The sequence below is a fragment of the Myzus persicae genome, unplaced genomic scaffold, assembly GCF_001856785.1.
Source record: "Myzus persicae strain clone G006 unplaced genomic scaffold, MPER_G0061.0, whole genome shotgun sequence".
In the NCBI taxonomy this organism is placed as follows: Eukaryota; Metazoa; Arthropoda; class Insecta; order Hemiptera; family Aphididae; genus Myzus; species Myzus persicae.
This window is the reverse complement of record NW_019104029.1, coordinates 95,231-118,271: the sequence shown is the minus strand read 5'-3', so window position 1 is coordinate 118,271 and position 23,041 is coordinate 95,231. Positions and strand designations below refer to the sequence as shown.

Below are 23,041 nucleotides of genomic sequence, written 5' to 3'. Positions count from 1 at the left end.
TATGTATGTTCGTCTCGCGTGAGAAAACACGACACTGCCTATATATAAGACATTTTTCACGGTGTTTACCTGTTTTATTCCAATTTTCTTGAGACTTCCTTTCCCCGCATACCTACAGGGCTACAGAAGCATTTCAGAATTTAAGATTTTTTTTCCAAACTTTATTTTTATTTAGTATTCTTATTCTTATCTTCTTGATACAATTTTTTGTCCGTGACAAAACTATGATAAATGTAATTTAATAAACATTCAATTATAAGGCAATTACATACGTTCCGTGGACGACACAACCTTTCATAAAATACCCTTTTTATATCAAACTAAATATTATGATGAAAAAGTGAGAGGGAATTTAAAAAAAAAATTAATTATTGATAAAAAAAATAATAAAATTTGACTCGGTGTTAGTTCTGTACCTAATATATCCTGAAACCATTCACCGAAATTAATATTTTATTCACATATATTTGATCTATACGTATTTAAAAATATTTCTTACCTAAAATATCATAAATTCATTAAAGTTGAATGCATTTATTGTGGTAACCGCATATTCGCATTGATTACAATATTCATATTTTAATATTTTAAATGTAATCATAAATTATAAATATCTTAAGCTATATGTGATGTAGACTTAATGTCATTTACGCTGCGAACATATAATTATGAGTGTACCCATATAACATCTTTTTTTAAATCAATAAGTCGTAAATCATAATATACGAACGAGTTACGATCATAAGCATATTTTCTTCTAGTAGAATAAAGTTCGTATAATATTACATTAATTATTATAACACGTCATAAACTATTTATAAATTTATGATCATTTATTTTTGAAATGTCCAAGGTATCGATGAAACCTTATATTATATATAGTATAGCAAATGTGTTCGTATACTATATAATATGTGCTTTTTGCAATGTCATATACTTTAATACTTATAACATTATGACCAACTATATCCAGTGTACATGAACCTATACTATCCACCTATATTGTGTTTAGGTAATTTAAGTGATGATGCGGTGACGCTGCAGTAGTATAGCTGATTAATCACGTTAAAATAATGTACGCTTGTATATATTGTCTATATTGTATTATAATGGCCGTTTATTTCAGCGGAAAGTTCACGTATAAGCCATCCGTAAATTAATACCGTGCAGTATATACAGTAAATAATACGCATGTCATCACTCGTATATTATATAGGTACGGTATTAAAGAAATTATATATACCTACTATATTAAGCGTGTTCACCGCGGTATACACTCGTATTAGTTATAATATGCAGTGGTGCGATGGCGGAAAATGTTTTAAACCGAACAAACGACCAAACACAATGGTCGACGTGCCCCCCTCAAAAAAAAAAAAAAAAATCGTGAAAAAACAAAGTGTGTATAAAACGTAACTTTCTGAATTTGACAATTCGTTTAAAAATAATTACGTCTCGTTTATTTTTGCCGACTTTGAGCGAGAGAGAGAACGAGAGAGAGAGAAGAGAAAGCGTGCTCGCGTGCGACAGCGGCGGCGACCGTTTTGCGCGGGAAATCTTTTACGGTTTGCTGGCCTCGGGCGCCGAAAAGGGTAACGTTGTTGCAGTTATTTAACGGGATATTCCTGTTTGTGACATGCTTTTGTAATACCAGAGAGACAGAGTGAGAGAGAGAGAGAAATAGAGACCCCGCGCTTTAATCCGATTAAAAATTATCAAAAGCCGTTGCCTCGCGGCTTTCCCGGAAAACAATTTAAATTGCGCCTACACGACCGTCTCATCGTCCCTTGTCTCCGCCCCGGCTGCCGAGGCGACGGCGCACTCGTACTGATATTTTATGTACACACAGCAATAATATATATGCGTGCACGTAAGCGATTCGGAGCGTGCGCGATCCCACGTCAAATATTATAGTTTTGCGTACCGCACTCTTGTAACAAATCACACATTTGAACATTTTTCAGAATATTATGCATATGAGATATAGTTGCACCTTGCACGAATAAATAAGGTCGGCGAACCCAACTTCGGTATAGTCTGCGGCGCCCTTAAAACCCGTGTTACTTAGATAAATATGACGGCTACTCGCAAAGCATCGCGTATATGATAATTTATGTCATCATTATGCAATTTTTTTTTTTCATACCACTGTGCTGCTCTTGCGGGAAACACAATTTCGCAAACAAAACTGCACGTTGTCCACCGCACGTAAAAGTCGATTGTTCCTGTACCGCACAGCGATATGGTGGCGGTACCTATATACCTATAAACACTAAAAATAATATAATATTATGTGTATTGTATATGTACATTTCACGTATTACATTATAACCGATTGATTACTTAAGGACGCGTAAATGCCAAGCATGGCGGCGGCGAGGCTCGTGCTCGAGTGCGATTTCTTTCTGTGCTCGCGATTGTATATACACCAACGTGCGCGCACAATAATAGCGATAATAGTAATAATAATGTATATTTTATGATATTATTATAAAAGACCTCTCGTCGCCGCCGCCGTCACCGTCCGTTATTGTTTCGACGACCACGACTGCACAGCACGCGCTGCTTTTCGACGACGCGCACCGCGATTCGCATGAACACTATAACGAAATAATATTATTATATATGTATTTGTAAAATCCGATTAATCGCATTGTGTTCAACCAATCGAGAACCGCATGGGCCTCGGGAGTCACTGCGTATGGCTCACTGGAGCGTCGTTAATCGCGCGCCCGCCGTTATATGCGTTTTTACTCCGCGGGCGCGTACGACTATAATAATTGTACACAGTACAAGTCTCTATAATACACTTTGGCCGCAGTCGCTGTTATTATATTATATATATGTTTGAGATTTATATACTAAAATTTATGTACATGTATGTGTTGCGAAGTAGCCCTGCGCAGTAAACAATATATATATATATATCATATACTACAAGCCTATATGTTTTGCTTTCGGAGATTTTTGTTTTACGGACCTTGACGAATATATGATCTCGCGTTCGCACCGCGAACATTATACAATAAGGGGTCGTGCGTAAATAATAATAAAGACGCGGGCGACACGTAATTATATTCGATTGGATTATAATATTATCTTGTAATTTTCCTCTCGGTATATTTTCCAAACATAAACCGAGCATCCCCTCGATATTGCACACACATAATGAACTTGAACAGTTAAGCGCGGCGCTTATTGCGAGAGTCCGGAACTGTGAAATGCGAAGTACGAATTACTCAATTACACAAACTATATATTGCATTATGTACCTAAATATCAATAGTAAAATATACGATATGTCGTAACTTAAGACATAACTTATAGGGACCTATATAGTACGCTATATTTACATAGTAATCGCGTAATTCACACAATTATGAATGAAACAAACTCATGCATAGGGACATTAGGTACATCTATATGAAGGTTAAACTTTATGTCGATCGTATAATAGCCATCGCCCATCGTGTACGTATAATATACTCTACATAAGATATAATATTTTCTATTCACTTGAGCGGTGCCCATTCGGTAGACGTAGTGTGAGGTGGAGGCACAATATTATATCATATTACGCGAATAACGTCTTTGCAGCTCTTACGGTTTTCGCGTAACCGAACATTAAACGCGATCGAGTCTTTTGTCGTACTTTTATCTACCTATATTTTAGCAGCTAAAGTTTGGCAGCTGTTTGTCCTATACTTTTCGTCCGCGTAAATTAAGCCGCTCGTAGAAGACGATCCCGGAAACACGCCCAATCGGTGTATAATACGCCTGTACCTGCATTAGACAATATGAGTTCTATATACCTCTATTTATCGCGAGTTTTTACACGACGTGACGACCGTGCAGGACGCTAAATATATGTAATACAATAGTATAATAATATCGTCATCATAATACGATGTATGGCTCGTTCGTGCAGATAGCGATCAGCTAGCAATATAATACACACACACACACACACACACACACACACGGGTATATTATGTGATATATAATATTACATATGTGGACACGCGCGCATGCCGTGCAACCACCGGCGTGTGACGGCTATCCATTTATTGTGTACGACGACCCTCGGCTGCGGTGCGGTTATGATAACAGCGATAGTTTATATTATATTATTACGTACCTATATATATATATATGTACGACGTCGGTGGTGTCCATCAATCCTGGCACACATATATAATATAATATATACCGTCGGCGGGCGTTACCGCTAGCGCAGTACCTACCTACCTACCTACCTACCTATACCGATATAATATATTATAACCGTAATAATTTCTCTCTCTCGGTTCGCCACTCCTATATATATATATATACACAATATACGTGTACCTACGTATATAATAATATAATATACTGCTACAGCTCCGGCGGTTCTGTTATTCTACTAGATAAGCGAACACCCCCCCCCCTCCCCACACACACACACATATGTATAATATCATATCATGACGTGCTGCGCGCACACGGCGTGGTTACAAAAACATTGTTTGCCACCAGCTATGTACGCGACGTATCTGCCGGTTGAATAATAGTGCGATGCATATATACAATATAATATGTACCTACCTATGTATATATACATATATATATATATATATTATAATATACAGCACTAGACCGATACGGCAACGTTGCGACGCGTATTATATATTATGTGTGTTGTATATATATATATAGAGAGAGAGAGAGAGAGAGAGAGACGGAGACGAAGACACGGTGGAGGAACGAGATGAGGAGGACACGGCACAGATACGGCAGAGATGGAAGGGGCGTATGGAGGCGGAACGGGGGTGAGAAACTGGCGGCGAGTAGGAGCCGGAGGAAAAGTCGCGAGCGCGCGTGTGTGTGATAACGAGCGTGGCCGCCGCCGCGACGTTATTTAACCGACGGGCCGCCCAAATGAATGGGAAGCGTTCGAGTAGAAAGTTGCCGATAAGACGGAACGAACGCGTTCCTACGGTATACACATATATAGTTATATTAAACGCTCGCTCCGACCTCTCTTCTGCTGCTTCTTCTTCTGCTGCTTGCTGCTGCTGCTGCTGCCGTCGTCCGGAGCGTCTCTCTTATCGTCGTCAGAGCGCGCGCGCCGCCCACCCTCCACCATCATAATATATATGGCTGCTGCAGGGCTATCATCTTTGTAAAATATATGTTTAGGTATATATCTATACGTGGGTGTACAGAGAGTTTGGCGCGACAACTGGTCCCCGCGGTGAAAAACCTTGCACCCCCTTCAGCCCCTTGGCCAACCCCTCCGGCCGCCCGTCCGCTACGAAAGAGATTTCACGATACCGTCTCCCCCGCAGAACCTCCTCCCCCCCCCCCCATACCGTCTATAACCGAACGTTTGTGGGGCAACGCGTAGGTATGTGTATATATATCTTCTAATGTAGCAGTATACGGCATAATACAAACTGCCCCTATTGCAGTGTGCGATAAATTCGGCCGAAACTTAGTGTCGTTCTGTATATTGGGTACAATACCTATAATATGGTGTATTACCTAGGTATATATCCCGTACACATATAGGTAATAATGTGTAGTTTACTGTTTCCTGACGTACATTATTGTTATGTGTTTCACAAAAAATTGTAGTTGGTCTAAGACAATCGCAAATCGTTAACTTGTAAAAAAAATTAGCCGACAGCATTTTAATTTTTTCTTCTATAGCAATATTTTAACATATCCGATCATGCATATTTTGGTATGTCTATAGATTAATATTGTATAGTATTATGAACTAACGGTTTTCGTCGTTTTCGAAGTAGTTTTTATAATTTGTATGCGTATTTATGTGCAATTTAATTATTAAATAATGATACATATTATATGAGTAACTATATACCTATATACTACAGAGAAAATCCAATAAAAATAAATAGAATAATATTACCTATATTATTGAGGAGCTTTTTTTGCGTGTATACGAAAAACGTTCATCGTGCGCTGTGGGAAGTATCGGCGGGAGGAAAAAAGTGGCGTAGTTTTAAACGGTCCCGCGAGAAGAAGGGTTGTAAAAATATACATAAATGCGGTGCGCGCGCGCGCGCGTTATTATTATTATTAACGAGAGATTTTTATTTATCTTTTTTTTTCTTCGCACCGTGTAGACCGCGTTTATGACGGTGACAGTATATATTATGTGTGCGATCCAGCATAATACAATAATACACACACACACACACATATATATAACTTATATTTATAGTCGTGTATATATATTGCATATGTGCGTATAATACTGCAGCGTGCTGTACGCGGTGAAAATCGTACAAAGACACTAACACATAGACCAAACGGCACCCCCCTCGCGTGTATACCGAAAACACACACCTCCGGACCGATTTTTGTCACGCCGGCTGTTATACATGTATGCTAGTGCCTTGCGCATCGAGCGCGTTATGCGTACGTGTATTTATTATTATATATTATACGTACAATATATCGCTTGTGTATGTATAATATATAAATTTTAAAAAAGCCCTTTTTTTTCCACGACGGACGATCGGCGCAGAAAAGGATGGCGGGTGAGGTATATCGCGTGTATATATATATATATAGGGAGACGAAAAAAAAGTGTATATACGTATACACGGTCGAACCCCTTGTGTCGCGCGATGTACCGTCCCCCAAACCCGACCCGCCGATCCGCGCGGTCCAATGAACAATTTGAACCCCCTAAAAGTCGGCCCCTGCTCGCGCGCACACACACACACACACACACAAGCGTAACGAGCAGCGACGTACTTTAGTGTGCGTGTCTGTGAGCGCGAGTATATATATGTAGACTGTAGAGCGAGAGAGAGGGGAGAAAGGGAAGGGATGCTGTAATAATCATCTCTCCGATTTAGGGATGGACCGCGACTGCAACGGTTGTGTATATACGTGTACCTATATATATATATATTATACAGAGAGAGAGAGGTCTCTGAGGCCGCGGGAGGTGCAGTATATATGTATATTGTATATTATAGGCAGTCTTTCACATCATAAACTCGGACCTCTGAAATAATTGTTTTAGTTAATATACGAGTCACCACGCAAACAATATATGATATACATACACACATACATATACGACATACAGTAATATACGACGCGCGTGTTTGTGTCGACTTTGCCAAAATAATAATGCGGTGTGAATAATATATGCGCACCTCCTATAAACTATCATAAAATAATATATAACATAATAGTACACCGTCGAACAGCGGATTCCCCGCGACCTCTGTGACGTATAGTTTTTCCGTTTTCAGCTATGTGTTAGCCCTGTGTCGCAACACTGCGACTGCACGCAGGACACCGATACTACGACCTGATGAAAAGTTTTTTAACGACGTTTCGGTGTCGTATAAGTGAATCGTCTCGCACACGATTTCGTCAAAAACAAATTAATTTTACGGTAAACCGCACATTTATAACACGTATGTACACCAAAACTACGGACACGCGTTATAGTGCATATACGTATATTCGGTATATTATTTAAAATCTTTAAACACCTCCACCGTAGTCGAATTATTTTTCTAAAAAATTCACACCTACTTATATGTTTCAACTAATTTTTAAATCAATTAAATTATTGTTATTTCTACTGTACAGCCTGCGCCCATATAAATATATAACGCCCCGTGCACGGAAAGAGAGCGAACCAACTCGACTATATTTTAATAATAAGCATCCGTGATTATTCATACATATATAATAATACGAGTACCCACCTATTATTTTAATAAATTGTTCAAAGAAATTTCCAGCCGATGAGTTTTATAACTTTCTGTTTACGCTTTAAATCGCGGTTCGCGTGTACGTACATTGGTTAAAGGTTTAATTAATCCAAAACCTGAGTTTCGGATATACAGGGTGTCGCTGTTGTATTTACCTGCCTGGGTGTTTTTCTTTATGACATAATTTGTAATGGAAAATTGCCATATAATGCGGTACGATGGAGAAAAACACTATGCCTACCCAACTATACATTATATACCAGTTACCGCCCACTAGTAATTAGTGGACAATATGACGTAATCGCTTTATTTATCTGAGGATGTTCTCCCACGTGATCCATCGTGAGCCATCGTATTCTGAGACATAACTATTTTATCATTATTACCGGTGATAAGAGTTAAAAACCAATCGTATTTAAAACAATAATTTAACAGCTCAATTAAGTGAATTCGCTTGCTGCGTACGGCACAAGTGACGAATTGAAAATCGAACGAGAGGCAGCAACTATTATTTTACTTGTGGGCAAAATAATATTATACGGCGTCTCTTACAATGGGACCAATTACAACTTACAAGACGTTTGTGAATGGGAAAATCAATTCGTGTCACATTTAGATTACGTCTGCAGCGACGACATACCCACGTATATAATTACTATGAATTCGTTTGCGTTAGTGTACCTATCGGTATGTACGGTAAATTCATAGTATTTACTATCGAGAAATTTCAGGCCGTCACATATTATACTGTGCATATTTATGTGCAGACTTTTAAAAAAAAATTTAATCATATACAGGACCTTACTGAGGGTGAAGGGGTCTTTATCAAAAAATATAGACAATATCTCCCTAGAGATTGCAGGATTAAGGATGCCACGGAAAAAAACACAGTAGATTATTTTATTATAACAATTAGTAACAGATATATTATTATACCCATTATAATTATTATATTTGTAGTTATTATGTAGTAACAGTAGTTTTCTTAATTTTCCAAATTGTGGATGTTCAATTAATAAAATAATTTAAAAAACGTTTAAGACTTTAACTGTAATAATTTTAAGACAATATTTCAATTATAAATCTTAAAATATAATAGCATACTTTATTATAGTTTATATAAGAAGTTCTTATACAGTCTTCTTAAAGTTTATAACAATATAGCTAAACAAAATGACTATTTAAAATTTGCTTTTGTGTACAAAATACATTTTAAGTGTTTCTATATTATGTATCTGACTACTAAATGGTTTATCATTAAATTCTGAAGGTAAAATATTATGCATTAAGTAGGGATAATATATTACGTGAATACCACGTATTGTTTATAAGTAGTAATTGTTTCTCAAGATATTCATATTGACGAAGGTGATGCCACGCATAAATAATCACTTAAATTAATTCAATAGATTAATTAACTATAAGTATTAAGTACATTTATCAATATTAATGGCTTTCTTATACTGAACACTAACAAGTATTTGAGTTGACTGTTTAGTACCTACATGTTGAATATTCAAATAGGTACGATTGTTGATTGGCCAACATTTTAAAAATGTAACGACTCCATCGAACATTTTTATTTCATTGAATATAATTTATGAAAAATAGTTTTACCTAGGTACTTCCGTATTTCTTTAACTATTAAGTAATGGGTATTCGGATATTCCTATAGGTACAAACATGTATACATAGTTTCAATGTAAAAATGTATAATTATTATACGTCATGAAAGCATATTTTCATACATTGTCAATGCTAAAATGAAAACGATAATAACATTCTGACGCCACGAAGCATACTACATTAGGTATACAACGTATTATTAGTTACACCTAGTACCTATATATGTATATAATATGTAATATTCGTTGAAAACTCAAAACCCTGGTATAGACAAAATTTACAGGACGTATAAATGTACAATACTTGAGTATGATTATTTACATGGAATATAATATAGTCTTTACGTAGAGATTACGATTATAATATATACGTAGCGTTGGCGTCTATCAATATGTAATCGACATTATTGGTGTCAAGCACGTAACCGCTTCGTTTTTCACGGCAACCGAGCACGGCGATTTTCTCTTATTTTACCCTACCGAATTCGTACCATACTGTAAGTGTGTACCCAATTATATACTTTCTTTGGCTAAAATGAAAGTACAATGCCGATAAACTTATATTATGTACAGGGACTAGCATCCCATGAAATAATTGAACTGAGTATATAATTACAATGTACGGACATTTTAGTATTTTAGTAACTACTATATACTATTATAATTTATAAGTGACTAAAATCAATGTATATCTAAGTGTGTCAATTGTCAATCTGTAGATATAATATAGTATGTAAAAATCCACAGCAGCATTTTTTCTAAAGGGCATAATTATTGTTAATGCAAAACTTAATCAAATTTCTCACGCTAATGATGTATTTTAGTATCTAATAACAAATCGGGTCCGAAATTATTAGTTTTAGACTTGGACGGAGGAATGGGATCTGATGAAACGTGCACGTCCATCGGAGATAACTCCAACCACGACGGTTCTTTGATCGGTGGAGCCAACGGATCGGCCAACGACGACGACCAAGCGCGACTCAGGCTGAAGAGAAAACTGCAAAGAAACCGTACATCGTTCACCAACGACCAGATAGATAGTTTGGAAAAAGGTAAATATCTTTGCATAATATTATGTTCGGTATACTAGCAGCATACTTGTCTAAATGTATCTACTCATTCCATAAACCCAATAATAACCAATAAAACGTAACGTGTTTGTATTTAGAATTCGAACGGACACATTATCCAGATGTATTCGCTAGAGAAAGACTCGCTGGGAAAATCGGATTGCCGGAAGCAAGAATACAGGTAAACGTCACTTTTGTTTTGTTTACGAACGCATAAAAGGGCTAAAAAAATATTTGTAGAGAGATATAAAAGTTTTCTGGCGAACTCCAGGAATTTCGGTTTTATTTCAACATGAAAGTTTTTCGTAAAAGTTTAAAAGACCCTCCACGAACATCCCTCCTCTCTTATGTCTGTACCTACATATATATTCGTTTGTAAAATACTAGAATCTCTAAATACGAGTGGGTGGTATATATAAATTTATAAACATATAAGTGTGTTATTATTTATTATTAGAAACCATTGTAATAAAAGAAAACACTCGTAGCAACCAAAATAAATCCTATAGAGTAATCCATTGTCGATATCTATACTACACCTATATATTATTTCGAAAATGTAATTAATATTTTTGACATTACTTTTCTCCAAAAAAATTACATTTTTACTTTTTCTATCTTTGTAATTTTTAAGTTTTTACTTTTTTGAAAGACAACGCCATACATTTTTAATTTCATATTCCTCTATGCAGAATATTTATTTAAGTATTTCTATATTTATAAAAATTGAATCTCGAGCGAGTATAGTTAATTATAGTTATTAGTTAGGTTTAGATGTCTTGCTGATACAAGGCGTCTTATAAATGTGAAAAAAATGTATTACCCCTCACGCGTATTTTACCGAATGACTACCTAGTATAATACCTAATATAATACCTAATATAATAATGGTTTCGGTTTGTAATTTGATAGGTATGGTTTTCGAACCGCCGGGCCAAGTGGCGACGAGAAGAAAAACTGCGCACCCAACGGCGTCCAAACTCCAACCAAAACCAATCGATGGACCCGCAAAATCAACAACAGCAGCAACAGCAGCAGCAGCAACAGCAACAGCAACAGCAGCAGCAACAACAACAATCATCTCCGAACAGAATGAATGGTTTTGCAAACAATCCAGATACCAATCCAAATATGTACACAACTATCGGCAACCACGACACGTTTAGGTATGTAAATAAATATTATATATAGGCACCTAAATGATTGTGTTTGAAAACAAAATTTCAAAATTTTGTTTCGCGATTATAATATTGGCTTGTCTTTGTTTCCACATACTTATTGCACTCGCCAGTGGTTTAGTGTATATTCTTTTTTTTAATCCTACAGATGACATAAATTTAAGTATAAAATAAATAAATAAGAATTGATTATACGAGTTAAAACTAACTTTAACGATTTTGAATTTTGAAATCCTGCTGGTGTGTGAGCATCTTACGCACAATAACTTTAAAATTAAAATGTTTTATTTTGTCTCAGCTCGAACTTTCAGTAATCTAAAAAATAACTTTTAATAGATATCTCGTTGTTTAAAGTTTAAACTACCCCGTTATAGTTTTTCAATTATTATTTGTTTTTATAACTGTTTAACTTTATATAAAAACTAACATTCTCTTTGTTTTTGAAGAAAAATTGTAATGAAAAATTAAATGAAATATTATAAGATATGGTCTCCAAATTGTAGAGCCGTATGGATTATAACTATGTATTTTATATTTATCTACAGCAGTCTGCAGCTAGAAAATATAAATGTATGATTATCGTCGACGTGTTCCGTAGTATCTTTTTGATATTAGAATAATCTGTTTTTATTTATTCTTTCAAGTTTTAATTAAAATAGTTTTTCCGATTAAAAATGAATATTGAAAATAAATTGGAAAAGCATTGCCTGGTCAAAAAAAAAATGAAAGGTTTTAATAACCGGAAAATGACTATCTCTGAAGACTATACTCTATCGAATTATTTTCCCTGCACACGTATTACGCACTCATTATAACTATTTAAAAAAGTACTATTTTACATAGTATACCTTCATATTATTGTTGGTTATATATAATCCTACAAGTTACAACCCACACACTACACATGATACATTTTTTTAAATTAAACTAATGGTTGATACAAATTATAGTAATTATTTAAAAATATGGCATACTTAGATTCATCAAAGAATACTTTGAGTAGGTATTTATTCAAAATCGGATAATGAGATTTTCTGCAAAATATTATTGTCTTTCGGTCAGTGGCGTCGTTTCAATATTTGCTAGGGTAGTATATTTCGTTCGATGGACCACAAAAGCGCAAGTATCATTTACCTACTCTGAAAAACAAAATAATCAAATGTTTATAATATTCATAATATTAATTGTAACAGCGTCCCAATAAAATATTTAAAACAGTTTCGGTCTCGCAATACCCAACTCACTCTACATCCATTCACGTCGTTGATAATATAATAATTGTACTAATATTACAATAAATTATTATATTTTATGTATTTTACTCAATTTTGACCCACTCGCGTTCCATGTTACGTTTAGTCCGATGTCGATGAATTTCGGGATGCCTGGTGGCAACAACGAGAACGGTCTGTCGCTGCCAATCATGGGCGGCCACCACGCCATGGCCGGCGGCGGCGGCGGCGACCAGCGGGACGCGTACGGCTGCATGTCCAGGCCGACGTACGACACGTCGCCACCGCTGGCCATCGGCGCGCCCGGTTACCTGAGGCCGCCCGTGTCGCCCACGTCCAACAACAGCAGTCCGCCGACACACCACGCGGCCGCGGCCGCAGCAGCCGCCGCCGCCGCTTACCATCACCATCCGCCACCCATCAACGGACACCATCCGCACCACCACGCGCACCACCAATACAACATGAACGGCTCAAATTCCACTGGTACGTACACATTTTAAGTCAAGCACCGTAACTCATAATGTTAGTAAATGTTTCGGGGGGTTCGAAACAATTGTAAACATTTAATTTTAGGAACGGGTCGAGCTCGAATTCGAAGTTGGTTTTTTTTTCTCGGGCTGTCCGAGATCGAACTCAAATCCATTTTTAACTACGACTTTTTTTCAGACATTTTGTTATTTCGAACTTTAAATAAGATGTATTATTCCATTTTATAATTTTAATTTTTAAACAAAACTATACCCTGTCTTAACTGATAAGTACTATACGAGAAATACGGGAAATATAAGCAGTATACGCGTATATTCTAGAGTATGGCATACGGCTATTTACAATTGGATAATTATTAATAGTATCGATTCGAACTTGATTTTCCTAGGACACTCGGAGTGTTCAAAATTTTCGAGTTCGAATTATAGGTAGGTATTCAACTTCTTATTTAATGAAAGTGTCCTACAAACGACGGTCCCATTAAATAATATATTACATAATACATAGGTATACCCATATAGTATAAAAAAGTATTATTAAAATATATAATTCATGTAAAAACAAATGTTGATGTATTGATGTACCTAAGCATAGCGCCCAATAATAAATACGTGACTCGGGCATTGCAAATGTACATACACTTAAATTCAATACGAAAAAAAAATACTTAATCACCTCTATGCGCTGTGGAGTCTTAACTCTGCATTATATACGATGGTACAGATTGGAATTCGAGGGTGATTTACACTGGGATGCCAGTGTATTGGGGGCTATATTAAGTACCAATATAATATACGCTGCATAGTGTACAGTTCAGCAATGTTGTGCACCAACGGTGTAATAAAAAACTTAAAATTTCAAACCAGCATGCAATGCTAGGTACAGTGGATTCCGCTTAATGTGGGCACGTTGGGACCAGCCCTGTTTGCCCACATTAAGCGGTTGCCCATAAAAACCGAATTAACATTGTTAATATACATTTGTATTGGGACCAGCTCTGTTTGCCCACAATAAGCGGATGCCCATATTAACCGGTGCCCACAATAAGCGGATTCCACTGTATATACTTATTTCAATATGCCAGCGCCTGACACCATCAGGGATGATCGATATGTAATATACTAGATATTGTATTCATGTATTATACATTTATACCTACATACTATTACCACACCCACTACATATATAAATAATATAAAATTGAGAGATCTCTGATATATATATATTATAAAGACGCAACGGGAGCTTCAGAAAAGACATCCCAGCAGAGGAGGCGTCCAAGTAGCAAAAAGTTTATGTTGCAAAATGCGAACTAATCCCCATCGCAGGCTATCAGATAGATATCTATAGATTTTGTATTTTACCACACACATGGGCCGTGCTAGCATTTGTACAAATATATACCTAGTATACTAATTTTACAATATGCGTATTGTATTATAATGACAACATTATATATACATACTACGGTCATATTAATATATATTGTATACAAGATTGTTTTCTGGGTTCTGTTACCTGCATAATACCCACGCACCCACCACAGCTACCCATCACCCGCACAGTGCAATATTATGTTTCGGACACCGCAACAGGTGTCTAATACATCGGCGCCACTGGTCCATTCCCGAGGACGGGCGTAACGGGGTCCATTGCCCAATGGGGACGTGCCCACCTCCGTTTTATAGATGAAAGTTGATAATATACGTTATGCCGGTGGGCCCACAACATAAACTCAACTTATTTCCCCAACACAGACGCGACAATTTAAATTGTTGTAAAAACGAAAACTAAACAAAAACCAGGCTCTGTGTGAACCCGGCACACTCAATTATCCCCTCTGTCACCATCTAGGCGAAAAAATTCATCAATCGATAAAATAAAATAATATGAAACCAGAGCATTATCGCTATACCACGGTATAGTCGTACTGAAACAAATCAACTCGTGTAGCCGTGTAGGTAATATATGTATAATTGTAAATTGATGCACAATAAGTATGTATGATATAAAATTTGTTTTTCTCGGGAGAGCAGCTTCAACAACCTAAGCTTACAAAAATATTTAGTATTAATGTTAACTATTACAAATAAATATTTACCTTGGTTTTCTAGATTAATATAATATAATATTTTATTATAGAAACTTTTATCGAACAATAATGCATCATAATATTATTATAATCATCAGTTTTATCAAGTCAATAAAAATCCCAATAATCATATTATTGTGAATAGAATATTTCGTGTATTAAATAGTACCTAACTATCTGTATTCTACTGTTGAATGCATTGTAACATAATTCTACGATCCGTCATTTAAGTTCAAATAATATAAATAATTAATAATATTTGTCGGTTCTGCAGGTCTCATATCGCCCGGAGTTTCGGTGCCAATCGCCGTACCTGGACACACGGCCGACCTGTCCTCGCAGTACTGGCCACGCTTGCAGTGACATCAGCTTGTCAAGATATAACAACAACGACAATAATTCGATAATCAGACACGCGTACACGAGTAATATATCATCAATGATTGTATTAATAATAATGGTGTCAACGTTTATTTCGATATTTCGGACGTGTATATGAGTAACCTTTCGACGACGACACCGTGCAATTCTCGACGAACCGATAAAATTATTGTATAAGTTATGTATTGTAATATATTATTACTTAGTAATTACTGAGTAATATTATAATTTATATAACACATTAGACGTACCTACCGACACGAACAATGTTAGACGAATAGGAGGTACCTTTAAATATTTATAATATGTAATTGTAATTATTAACACTTATTAACATAATATTATTATCATTATTATTAATTATTATTATTATTATTATTATTATTATTATTATTATTATTATAACTATAACTATCATAGCTAAACGAACATTTAAGTACAGAATATTATTATATTATTATATAGTTATTATAATCGCCGCAAATTTGATTAAACAATAAACGTCGAATTAATATTATATATATTATTGTATACACAAATAATATATTATTATATCATGTAAATGTGTATTTGCAAAAGAATAAAATGTAAATTATATTGTATTGTTTTACGTGTAACTGTATTATTAAATATATACCAAAATAACATTACTATGGGCTATAGTTACGTATATAAATCCTTGTAAAAATGATGTTCCGATTCTATAATAATTGTGTAATATAATAAATGCTTAATTAATACGAATGACAAAAGTCATCGTCACAATGGCTGCGTCTTGGCGAACGCGGAACGGCGACAAGCCAGTGGCGGTCGTCACGAAGGCCCCAGCTCGGAGCCGGCGGTCACCATCGAATGGGTTTTGAACGTGAACACTTGCACTTCGTCCGAGCCACAAGCGGACGAGTCAATGTCGTGACAGCCTTTCATGTGCTCCGTCAGGTTGGACTTGGTGCGGAAACATTTGCCGCACACGGAACACTCGAACGGCTTTTCGCGGGTGTGCACGCGCTCGTGGTTCAACAGTGCCGTGTACGTCCGGAACGGTTTCGAACAGTACGTGCACTGGAACCGCTGGTCGCCGCCGCCCGTGCCGGCGTCGGTCATCATCTTCGAGTTGCTCTTCATTAGCCACAGACTGTTGTTGTGCACGCGCTTGTGCTCGAGCAGATTGCCCTTGGTCCGGAACGCCTTGGCGCACAGCTCGCACGCGAACGGTTTTTCCCTGGTGTGAACCCGCTTATGGTTCTCCAGCGTGGCCACCGACCGGAACTGCTTGCCGCAGTATGGGCACTGCCGGTCCCCGCCGTCCGAACAGTTGTTGCCTATGTGCGCGGACAGTTGCAATTTCGACGTGAACATTTTGTTGCACTGTTCACACGTGAACGTCGAAGCCGATGCCACCGACGTTGCAATAGTCGTCTCGACCGTCAGTGGTTGCTGTTCCGGCTGTTCCCGTTGCTCATCGTGGGCGCGTTCGTGTGCGGACAACTCGTCCAGCGACACGAACACCTTGGAACACTGACCACACGTCAGTATGTCTTCAGAAGTGACCGTCACTCTGGTTATAGACGGGATGTCCCTGCTCGACGTCTTCATCCAACGCAGCTCTGGATTGTGGACTCTACGTGAAATAAATAATAACAAAATATGATATGCGAAAAATAAGAATTTTTTTTTTAAATTAGACGTAATAGATACCTATTTAAAGGTACCAATTTGTACATAGTAGCATAACAAACAGGTGCAGACATTAGTCTGCGTTAGCATCCCTGGTATCGACAGTAGGAGCGTCCCATAAACCATTTGCAGGAGGGAATTACTTTACTACTTTCGGTACAAATTCGGTCAGTGAATACTATTTAGTTTTAAATCGCATTTAGATATTATAAAATATACGTAATATTAGGTACCTATATTATTATATCATGTTTATTTCTTTAGATATGTTTTGCAAGTTATATGAGTATTAAAATATTCATAAATAGTTTTAAAATTAAAATATCTAAAAAGGCTTAAGTATGGTCCTATAAATAATATTAACGGTCAAATAACTAAATATTAAAACTAACAGAGTAAAATGAATTATTATCAACGTTTCACGTAAGGTTTGCTCTGTTGTGCGTTACATAGTCAGATGGATACTACGCGACGCATGCTTACATAAACCCTCCCAGTTCAATCCTGTAATCTTGGGATTTAGTAACCGTTACGATTTAAAAAACAACAGTTTGAACCTAATATTAATACAAAAAATATTATACACATTTATTAAAATGTAACAATTTAACTTATTATTAGTATGTATAATATTGTATATTATGGATTTATCGTGGAAACATAATTGTATTAATATTAATGTCATCATCAACAGTTCAGTTACAGAAAAATGAATCATAAATAGTCTTGCCTTCTACGCTATCTCCCCTTGAACTGAGTTGATGACGCCCAAGGCTGTACTCGAAACATTTATATATATATATAATTTTTTTGATGAGGGGGGGGGATTAAATATCTCACTTTAAAATAGTAAGTAATTAATATTGACAACGCCCAAATAACGTTAATAATTTGATAAGTTGAATCTTAAATTGTGCTGAATTTCCAATCGAATATATTGTTAAAAATACGTTGTATAATAAAAAATAAATATGCATAAAGCAAAAGAATAAAAAGCGTCTTGATGGGGGGATGCCTTTCCGGGTAGGACATCGCTGCTGGTATCATGTATGAGTATTCGTTCAGTATTTTTAGTTTAATTAAAATTCAAATAATGTTATTTTATTATTTTTAATTAATTAATTGGTAATACAAATATAAAATAATACAGGATTACATTTAATAATATTAAAATCAGTCAAACAAAATATCAGTAAAAAAAAGTGTATGAATATTGAATACAATACCTATTACCTACAGCAATGTGTCGCAATTATTCTGAATATTTAAATATTTAAAATATAAACAAAAACTGTTTCGTGCGAAATAAAACCACTCACTCAAGCTGTAGTCCAAGATAAGCAACCAAATTTTCATACTATTAAAAGGAGATCATTTACTGTGCAAAATCGCTTTTATTTTTTCGATACCACAATTTCAAGAAAAGTTCGTATTATTTAAAAATTCATTATTTCAAACTTTAATAACTTTTCTTGTATTTATGATATCGAAAAAATAAGAACGATTTTGCACAATAAATGTTCTCCTCTTAATAGTAGGCAAATTTGGTTGCTTAGCTAGGACTACAACAGCTTGAGTGGTTCTATTTGGCGCAAAACAGTTGTTTTTACGTTATACGCTTGTAAAGGCCACGTCCAGACGGAGCCGCTTTTGCCGCGCGGCATAATTTCCGATCGGCCTAGTAGGCGGTCTACATCAAAGGAAAGCCGCTCGTCTATGCCGCATGTCTTGTGCCGCGTGTGTGTGGACGTATTTTCGGAAAAGCCACGCGGCATCAGTACTTATTTTTATCGGGAAATAAATGCCGCGTCGTGCGGGGACGCGTATTTGCCGCGCGGCAAACGCTGCTCCGTCTGGACACGCCTTAAGACGGAGACAACACATGCGGGTGTGGCGTCCTCTTATGTTATGAGTTTATGACTATAAGTTTACAATAATGTTAATTTAGTAAACTATCATAATACCTAACACTGTTAGTATTCTACATATTTACACTTAATATTTAATACATAATATAATTGTATAAGTACCTACACTTCAAAAAACAATTTCCAAGAGTAGTAAACATTCAACAGCCTAACCCCTAAGCAAGTTTATGTATATAAATAATATAAAATAATAATACAACTAACCGGTAGTGTTCATTCAAATTGGATTTAGTCTTGAAAAATTTTTCACATACACTGCACCCATAAGGACGCTCTCCTGTGTGAGAACGCATGTGGTTTGCAAGTGTATATGCAGACAACAATTCTTTACCACAAATTCCACATTGATGTTCACTCGAGTTGGTTTCTAATGTGTCATCTTCTTTAACAGACATTTGCATTACCTCTTCTGTTTGAACAATACAATGTGATAACTCAATTTCATTTTCAACTAATTGCTTATCATTGACAGGTTCTGGATCATCTATTAACTGCTCTTCATATTGATTTGGATCCACTAACAATAAATCTTTATTATTTATTTCTTCCGAATCAATTATTATTGAACCCTAAAATTTATATACAATTTATTTAATTAATATTTAAGTAATCAAAAACATTATTTTGATAAAATGAAAACTATATTTCTTAAAGTAGCTAATATAGATCAACCAAACATCAGATTTTATTGATAAATTACAGAATAAATAGTTCATACAAAATGTTTAAGCCAACATTATCAATACAATGAAATTTTAACAGTATAAACATTCAGCTACAATAAAATACAAGTATAAAATAGAGATGAAAAGTAACATGATCAAACATTAAGAAGACGCTACACCCGCATGTGTTGTCTCCGTCTTACAATTGTACATAATAGCAAAAACTGTTTTGATGAGCAACTTACTATACTCCTTCTATATTCATAGTTTAAATTACCAAAATTCCACAACACATAGACAAGAACTATACATTGTATCCTAAGGATTTTATTTTTTTGATTGACTAAAGAGTAATTTTTAATAATTAAATGAAAAACAAAAAAAATACTCTACAACACAGATAAAGTTCTTCACTGTGCATTGTGAAATCTTGGTAATTTTTCTATAAATACAGAGAGAGTATAGTTGTCTAGCTCAAAACAGTTTTTACTATGTTGTACATTTGTGAGACTGAGAAAACACTGGATGCTACACCCTCTTAAGTAATCTTAACCAGAATTATAACAGTAGACAAATCCAGAATCACAATAAAATACAAATAATACAAACAGAGATGAAAAGTAATACTTGGTAACATACAAATTATATTATAGGAACATTCTTAATTAGAGAGAATTATAGTAATTAATAAATTATAAAACTAATTTATTTTGTATTTTTATGTCTTGAGTGAATAGCTTGATGTCGACGTGCTTTCTGTTTCGACATGAATTTCTTTCCACAAAAATTACAGGCAAATGGTCTTTCTCCAGTATGGGCACGTTCATGAATTGTTTTATGAGCACTTTCAAAAAATCTTTTACCACAAAACGAACACAAAAAGTTCCTAACATTATCATGATATCTCATATGTCTGTTATATTCAGCTCTGGTATAAAATGTCATTGTGCATTTTTCACATTGCACATCTTTGGCCGCATTATGGGTCATTTCATGTCTATCACGACCATATGGAGTAACAAAAGCTCTTCCACAATATGAACATACATAATTAAAGGTGCCTTCATGTTTGTTTTCATGACGTACAAGTGTCAAGTATGATTTGAAACATTTTTCACAATGACGACATTTTATTTTCTCACCGGGTGCATGGGTCTTCATATGTATCCAAACTTGTTGAATAGTTGCAAATACTTCCTCACAAAAATGACACTGATAGGACAAAGAACCTATTTCTAATTTTTTTTCATAATTTCTTAAATGCGATAACATACCAGCCAGTGTTTTGAAAACTTTTTGACATTTTTCACATAAGAAACCACCCTCAATTTCTGTATAAGAATTTTTTACTTCTAAACTGTCAATATTATTCAAATTTTTGCACTTTTTGCATAGGTTGATTTCATCTTTTAATAATGAATTATCAAATTTACTATAGTTATCTATAACTACATTACACAAGTTGCATTTAATATGATCAGAAGAATGTATTTTAGTATGTAAAGTGAGTTGTTTAGTTGTTTCAAAGCATTCTCCACAATCTTCACACAAACAAAATTTATCATCAGTATTTTCTATACATAATTGGGAAATTATGCTTTCATTCTTTTCCAATGAAGTACCGTCGTTCCAGATGTCCACTACTTCTACAATTTCGATATTATCCTGGAACACACACGCATACCAATATTCATTAAATAATAATTACAGTAAAAAAAATTTTTTTCAAGAACCTGGAACGACGGTATGCAATTCTTAATTATAATTAAGTCTAATTTATCAATATATTTCATAATTGGACATAGAATTAATTGTATACTATTTGATAACTAAATAAAAGATATACCTTATGTTCATTATCCAAAATCGCACCTTCATTTCGTAGCCAATCATCTGTAGCTTTACATCTTACTCGAAATTCAACAAATGAATTAACTTGGTCGATACATATTTTGCATATAGAATTAGGTAAAGAATCCTCGACATTAAACTATTAAATAAAAATATTTTTAATTAAAAAAATACATTCAAGTACGTTACAATATTAACTTACATGAAGATTAGTAACTTCTTGAACATTTTCCAAAAGGGTTCCTTCGAAAAACAAATTTTGTAATTTTTGTTCATTGCGGAGACACAATCGACATAAATCATTCCAATTTTCGATATAAATAACACTCTGATTTTCTTGGTCCATTGTATGCAAATTATAAGTAAAAATATTTTGAACCAAAGCAATAATTATCGAATAAAAACTATCGAGTAATATTGTAGTTAAAAACTACACATTTCTTAATGTCGCTTATCAAATATTAAATACTTAAAAAAAAGATGGGGTAGTTTAAACACTCAAAAATACTTTAATTGAATGACTAAATGACATTACAACCACGATTCATTTAAAAATATTTATTATAAAATAGAAAATTTTATTCATTAAAGTATGTGTCACAAGTCACGACTGTCCAATATAAATCCCGTATACTTAAGACTTAACTTCACAAACCAGTAGATGAGCTTGTACTGCTTGTAGTTGTACAGTATTGTTATAGTCCAATATCGAACAGCTTGTACTCCAACGTGATAACGTGAACCGTGATTTCGGAAAAAAAATGTCCAATGTGATTGGCTGATTCTCGCGGTTAGTAACATTACTGGCATATCACTATTCCTCCATGCTGAAGGGGGGTTCACAACCATAGACCTTATATAAGGTATATACCTTGTATAAGGTCTATGTTCACAACTCACCGATTCGTATCGTATACTGCATATTTAATACATAGGTAACAAAATGTTGGTCACACATCACCTACAAATTGATAATATGACACGGCGTGTTATGAACATCGGTGTTATTTATCTCGGTGGTTGTGAATCCCGGGGTATTACTATACAATCAGATTCTTTAGCTTTTAATAGATTCAAATTCAATAGAGGAGAATCA

The 23,041-nt window shown here is 35.1% G+C and overlaps 2 protein-coding genes across 5 annotated transcripts in view; one reads left to right on the top strand and one right to left on the bottom strand.

Moving 5' to 3' along the window:
- LOC111037787 (paired box protein Pax-6-like) overlaps positions 1 to 15,935 on the top strand; it is a 48,234-nt gene extending 32,299 nt beyond the window's left edge. For all 3 annotated transcript variants that reach the window (XM_022320549.1, XM_022320547.1, XM_022320548.1), the window contains 5 exons: positions 10,234 to 10,431; positions 10,548 to 10,630; positions 11,362 to 11,615; positions 12,987 to 13,345; positions 15,718 to 15,935. In XM_022320549.1, coding sequence (XP_022176241.1) covers positions 10,234 to 10,431; positions 10,548 to 10,630; positions 11,362 to 11,615; positions 12,987 to 13,345; positions 15,718 to 15,806 — 983 coding nt within the window. In that variant the 3' untranslated portion in view covers positions 15,807 to 15,935. The remainder of the gene's footprint in view (positions 1 to 10,233; positions 10,432 to 10,547; positions 10,631 to 11,361; positions 11,616 to 12,986; positions 13,346 to 15,717) is intronic.
- Positions 15,936 to 16,173: 238 nt separating this feature from the next.
- LOC111037789 (gastrula zinc finger protein XlCGF26.1-like) lies at positions 16,174 to 22,769 on the bottom strand. Of its 2 annotated transcripts, XM_022320550.1 has the most exons (4): positions 22,148 to 22,760; positions 21,941 to 22,084; positions 19,634 to 19,998; positions 16,174 to 17,445 (listed from the first exon to the last, which is right to left on the bottom strand). In XM_022320550.1, the coding sequence occupies exons 1-4, from the start codon at positions 22,289 to 22,291 to the stop codon at positions 16,638 to 16,640; spliced, it is 1,461 nt and encodes a 486-aa protein (XP_022176242.1). In that variant the 5' UTR covers positions 22,292 to 22,760; the 3' UTR covers positions 16,174 to 16,637. The 2 variants fall into 2 exon arrangements, with proteins under 2 accessions (XP_022176242.1, XP_022176243.1); XM_022320551.1 differs by lacking the exons at positions 16,174 to 17,445; positions 19,634 to 19,998 and adding an exon at positions 20,532 to 21,759 and having other exon boundaries at positions 22,148 to 22,769.
- Between the last annotated feature and the right edge of the window lie 272 nt (positions 22,770 to 23,041).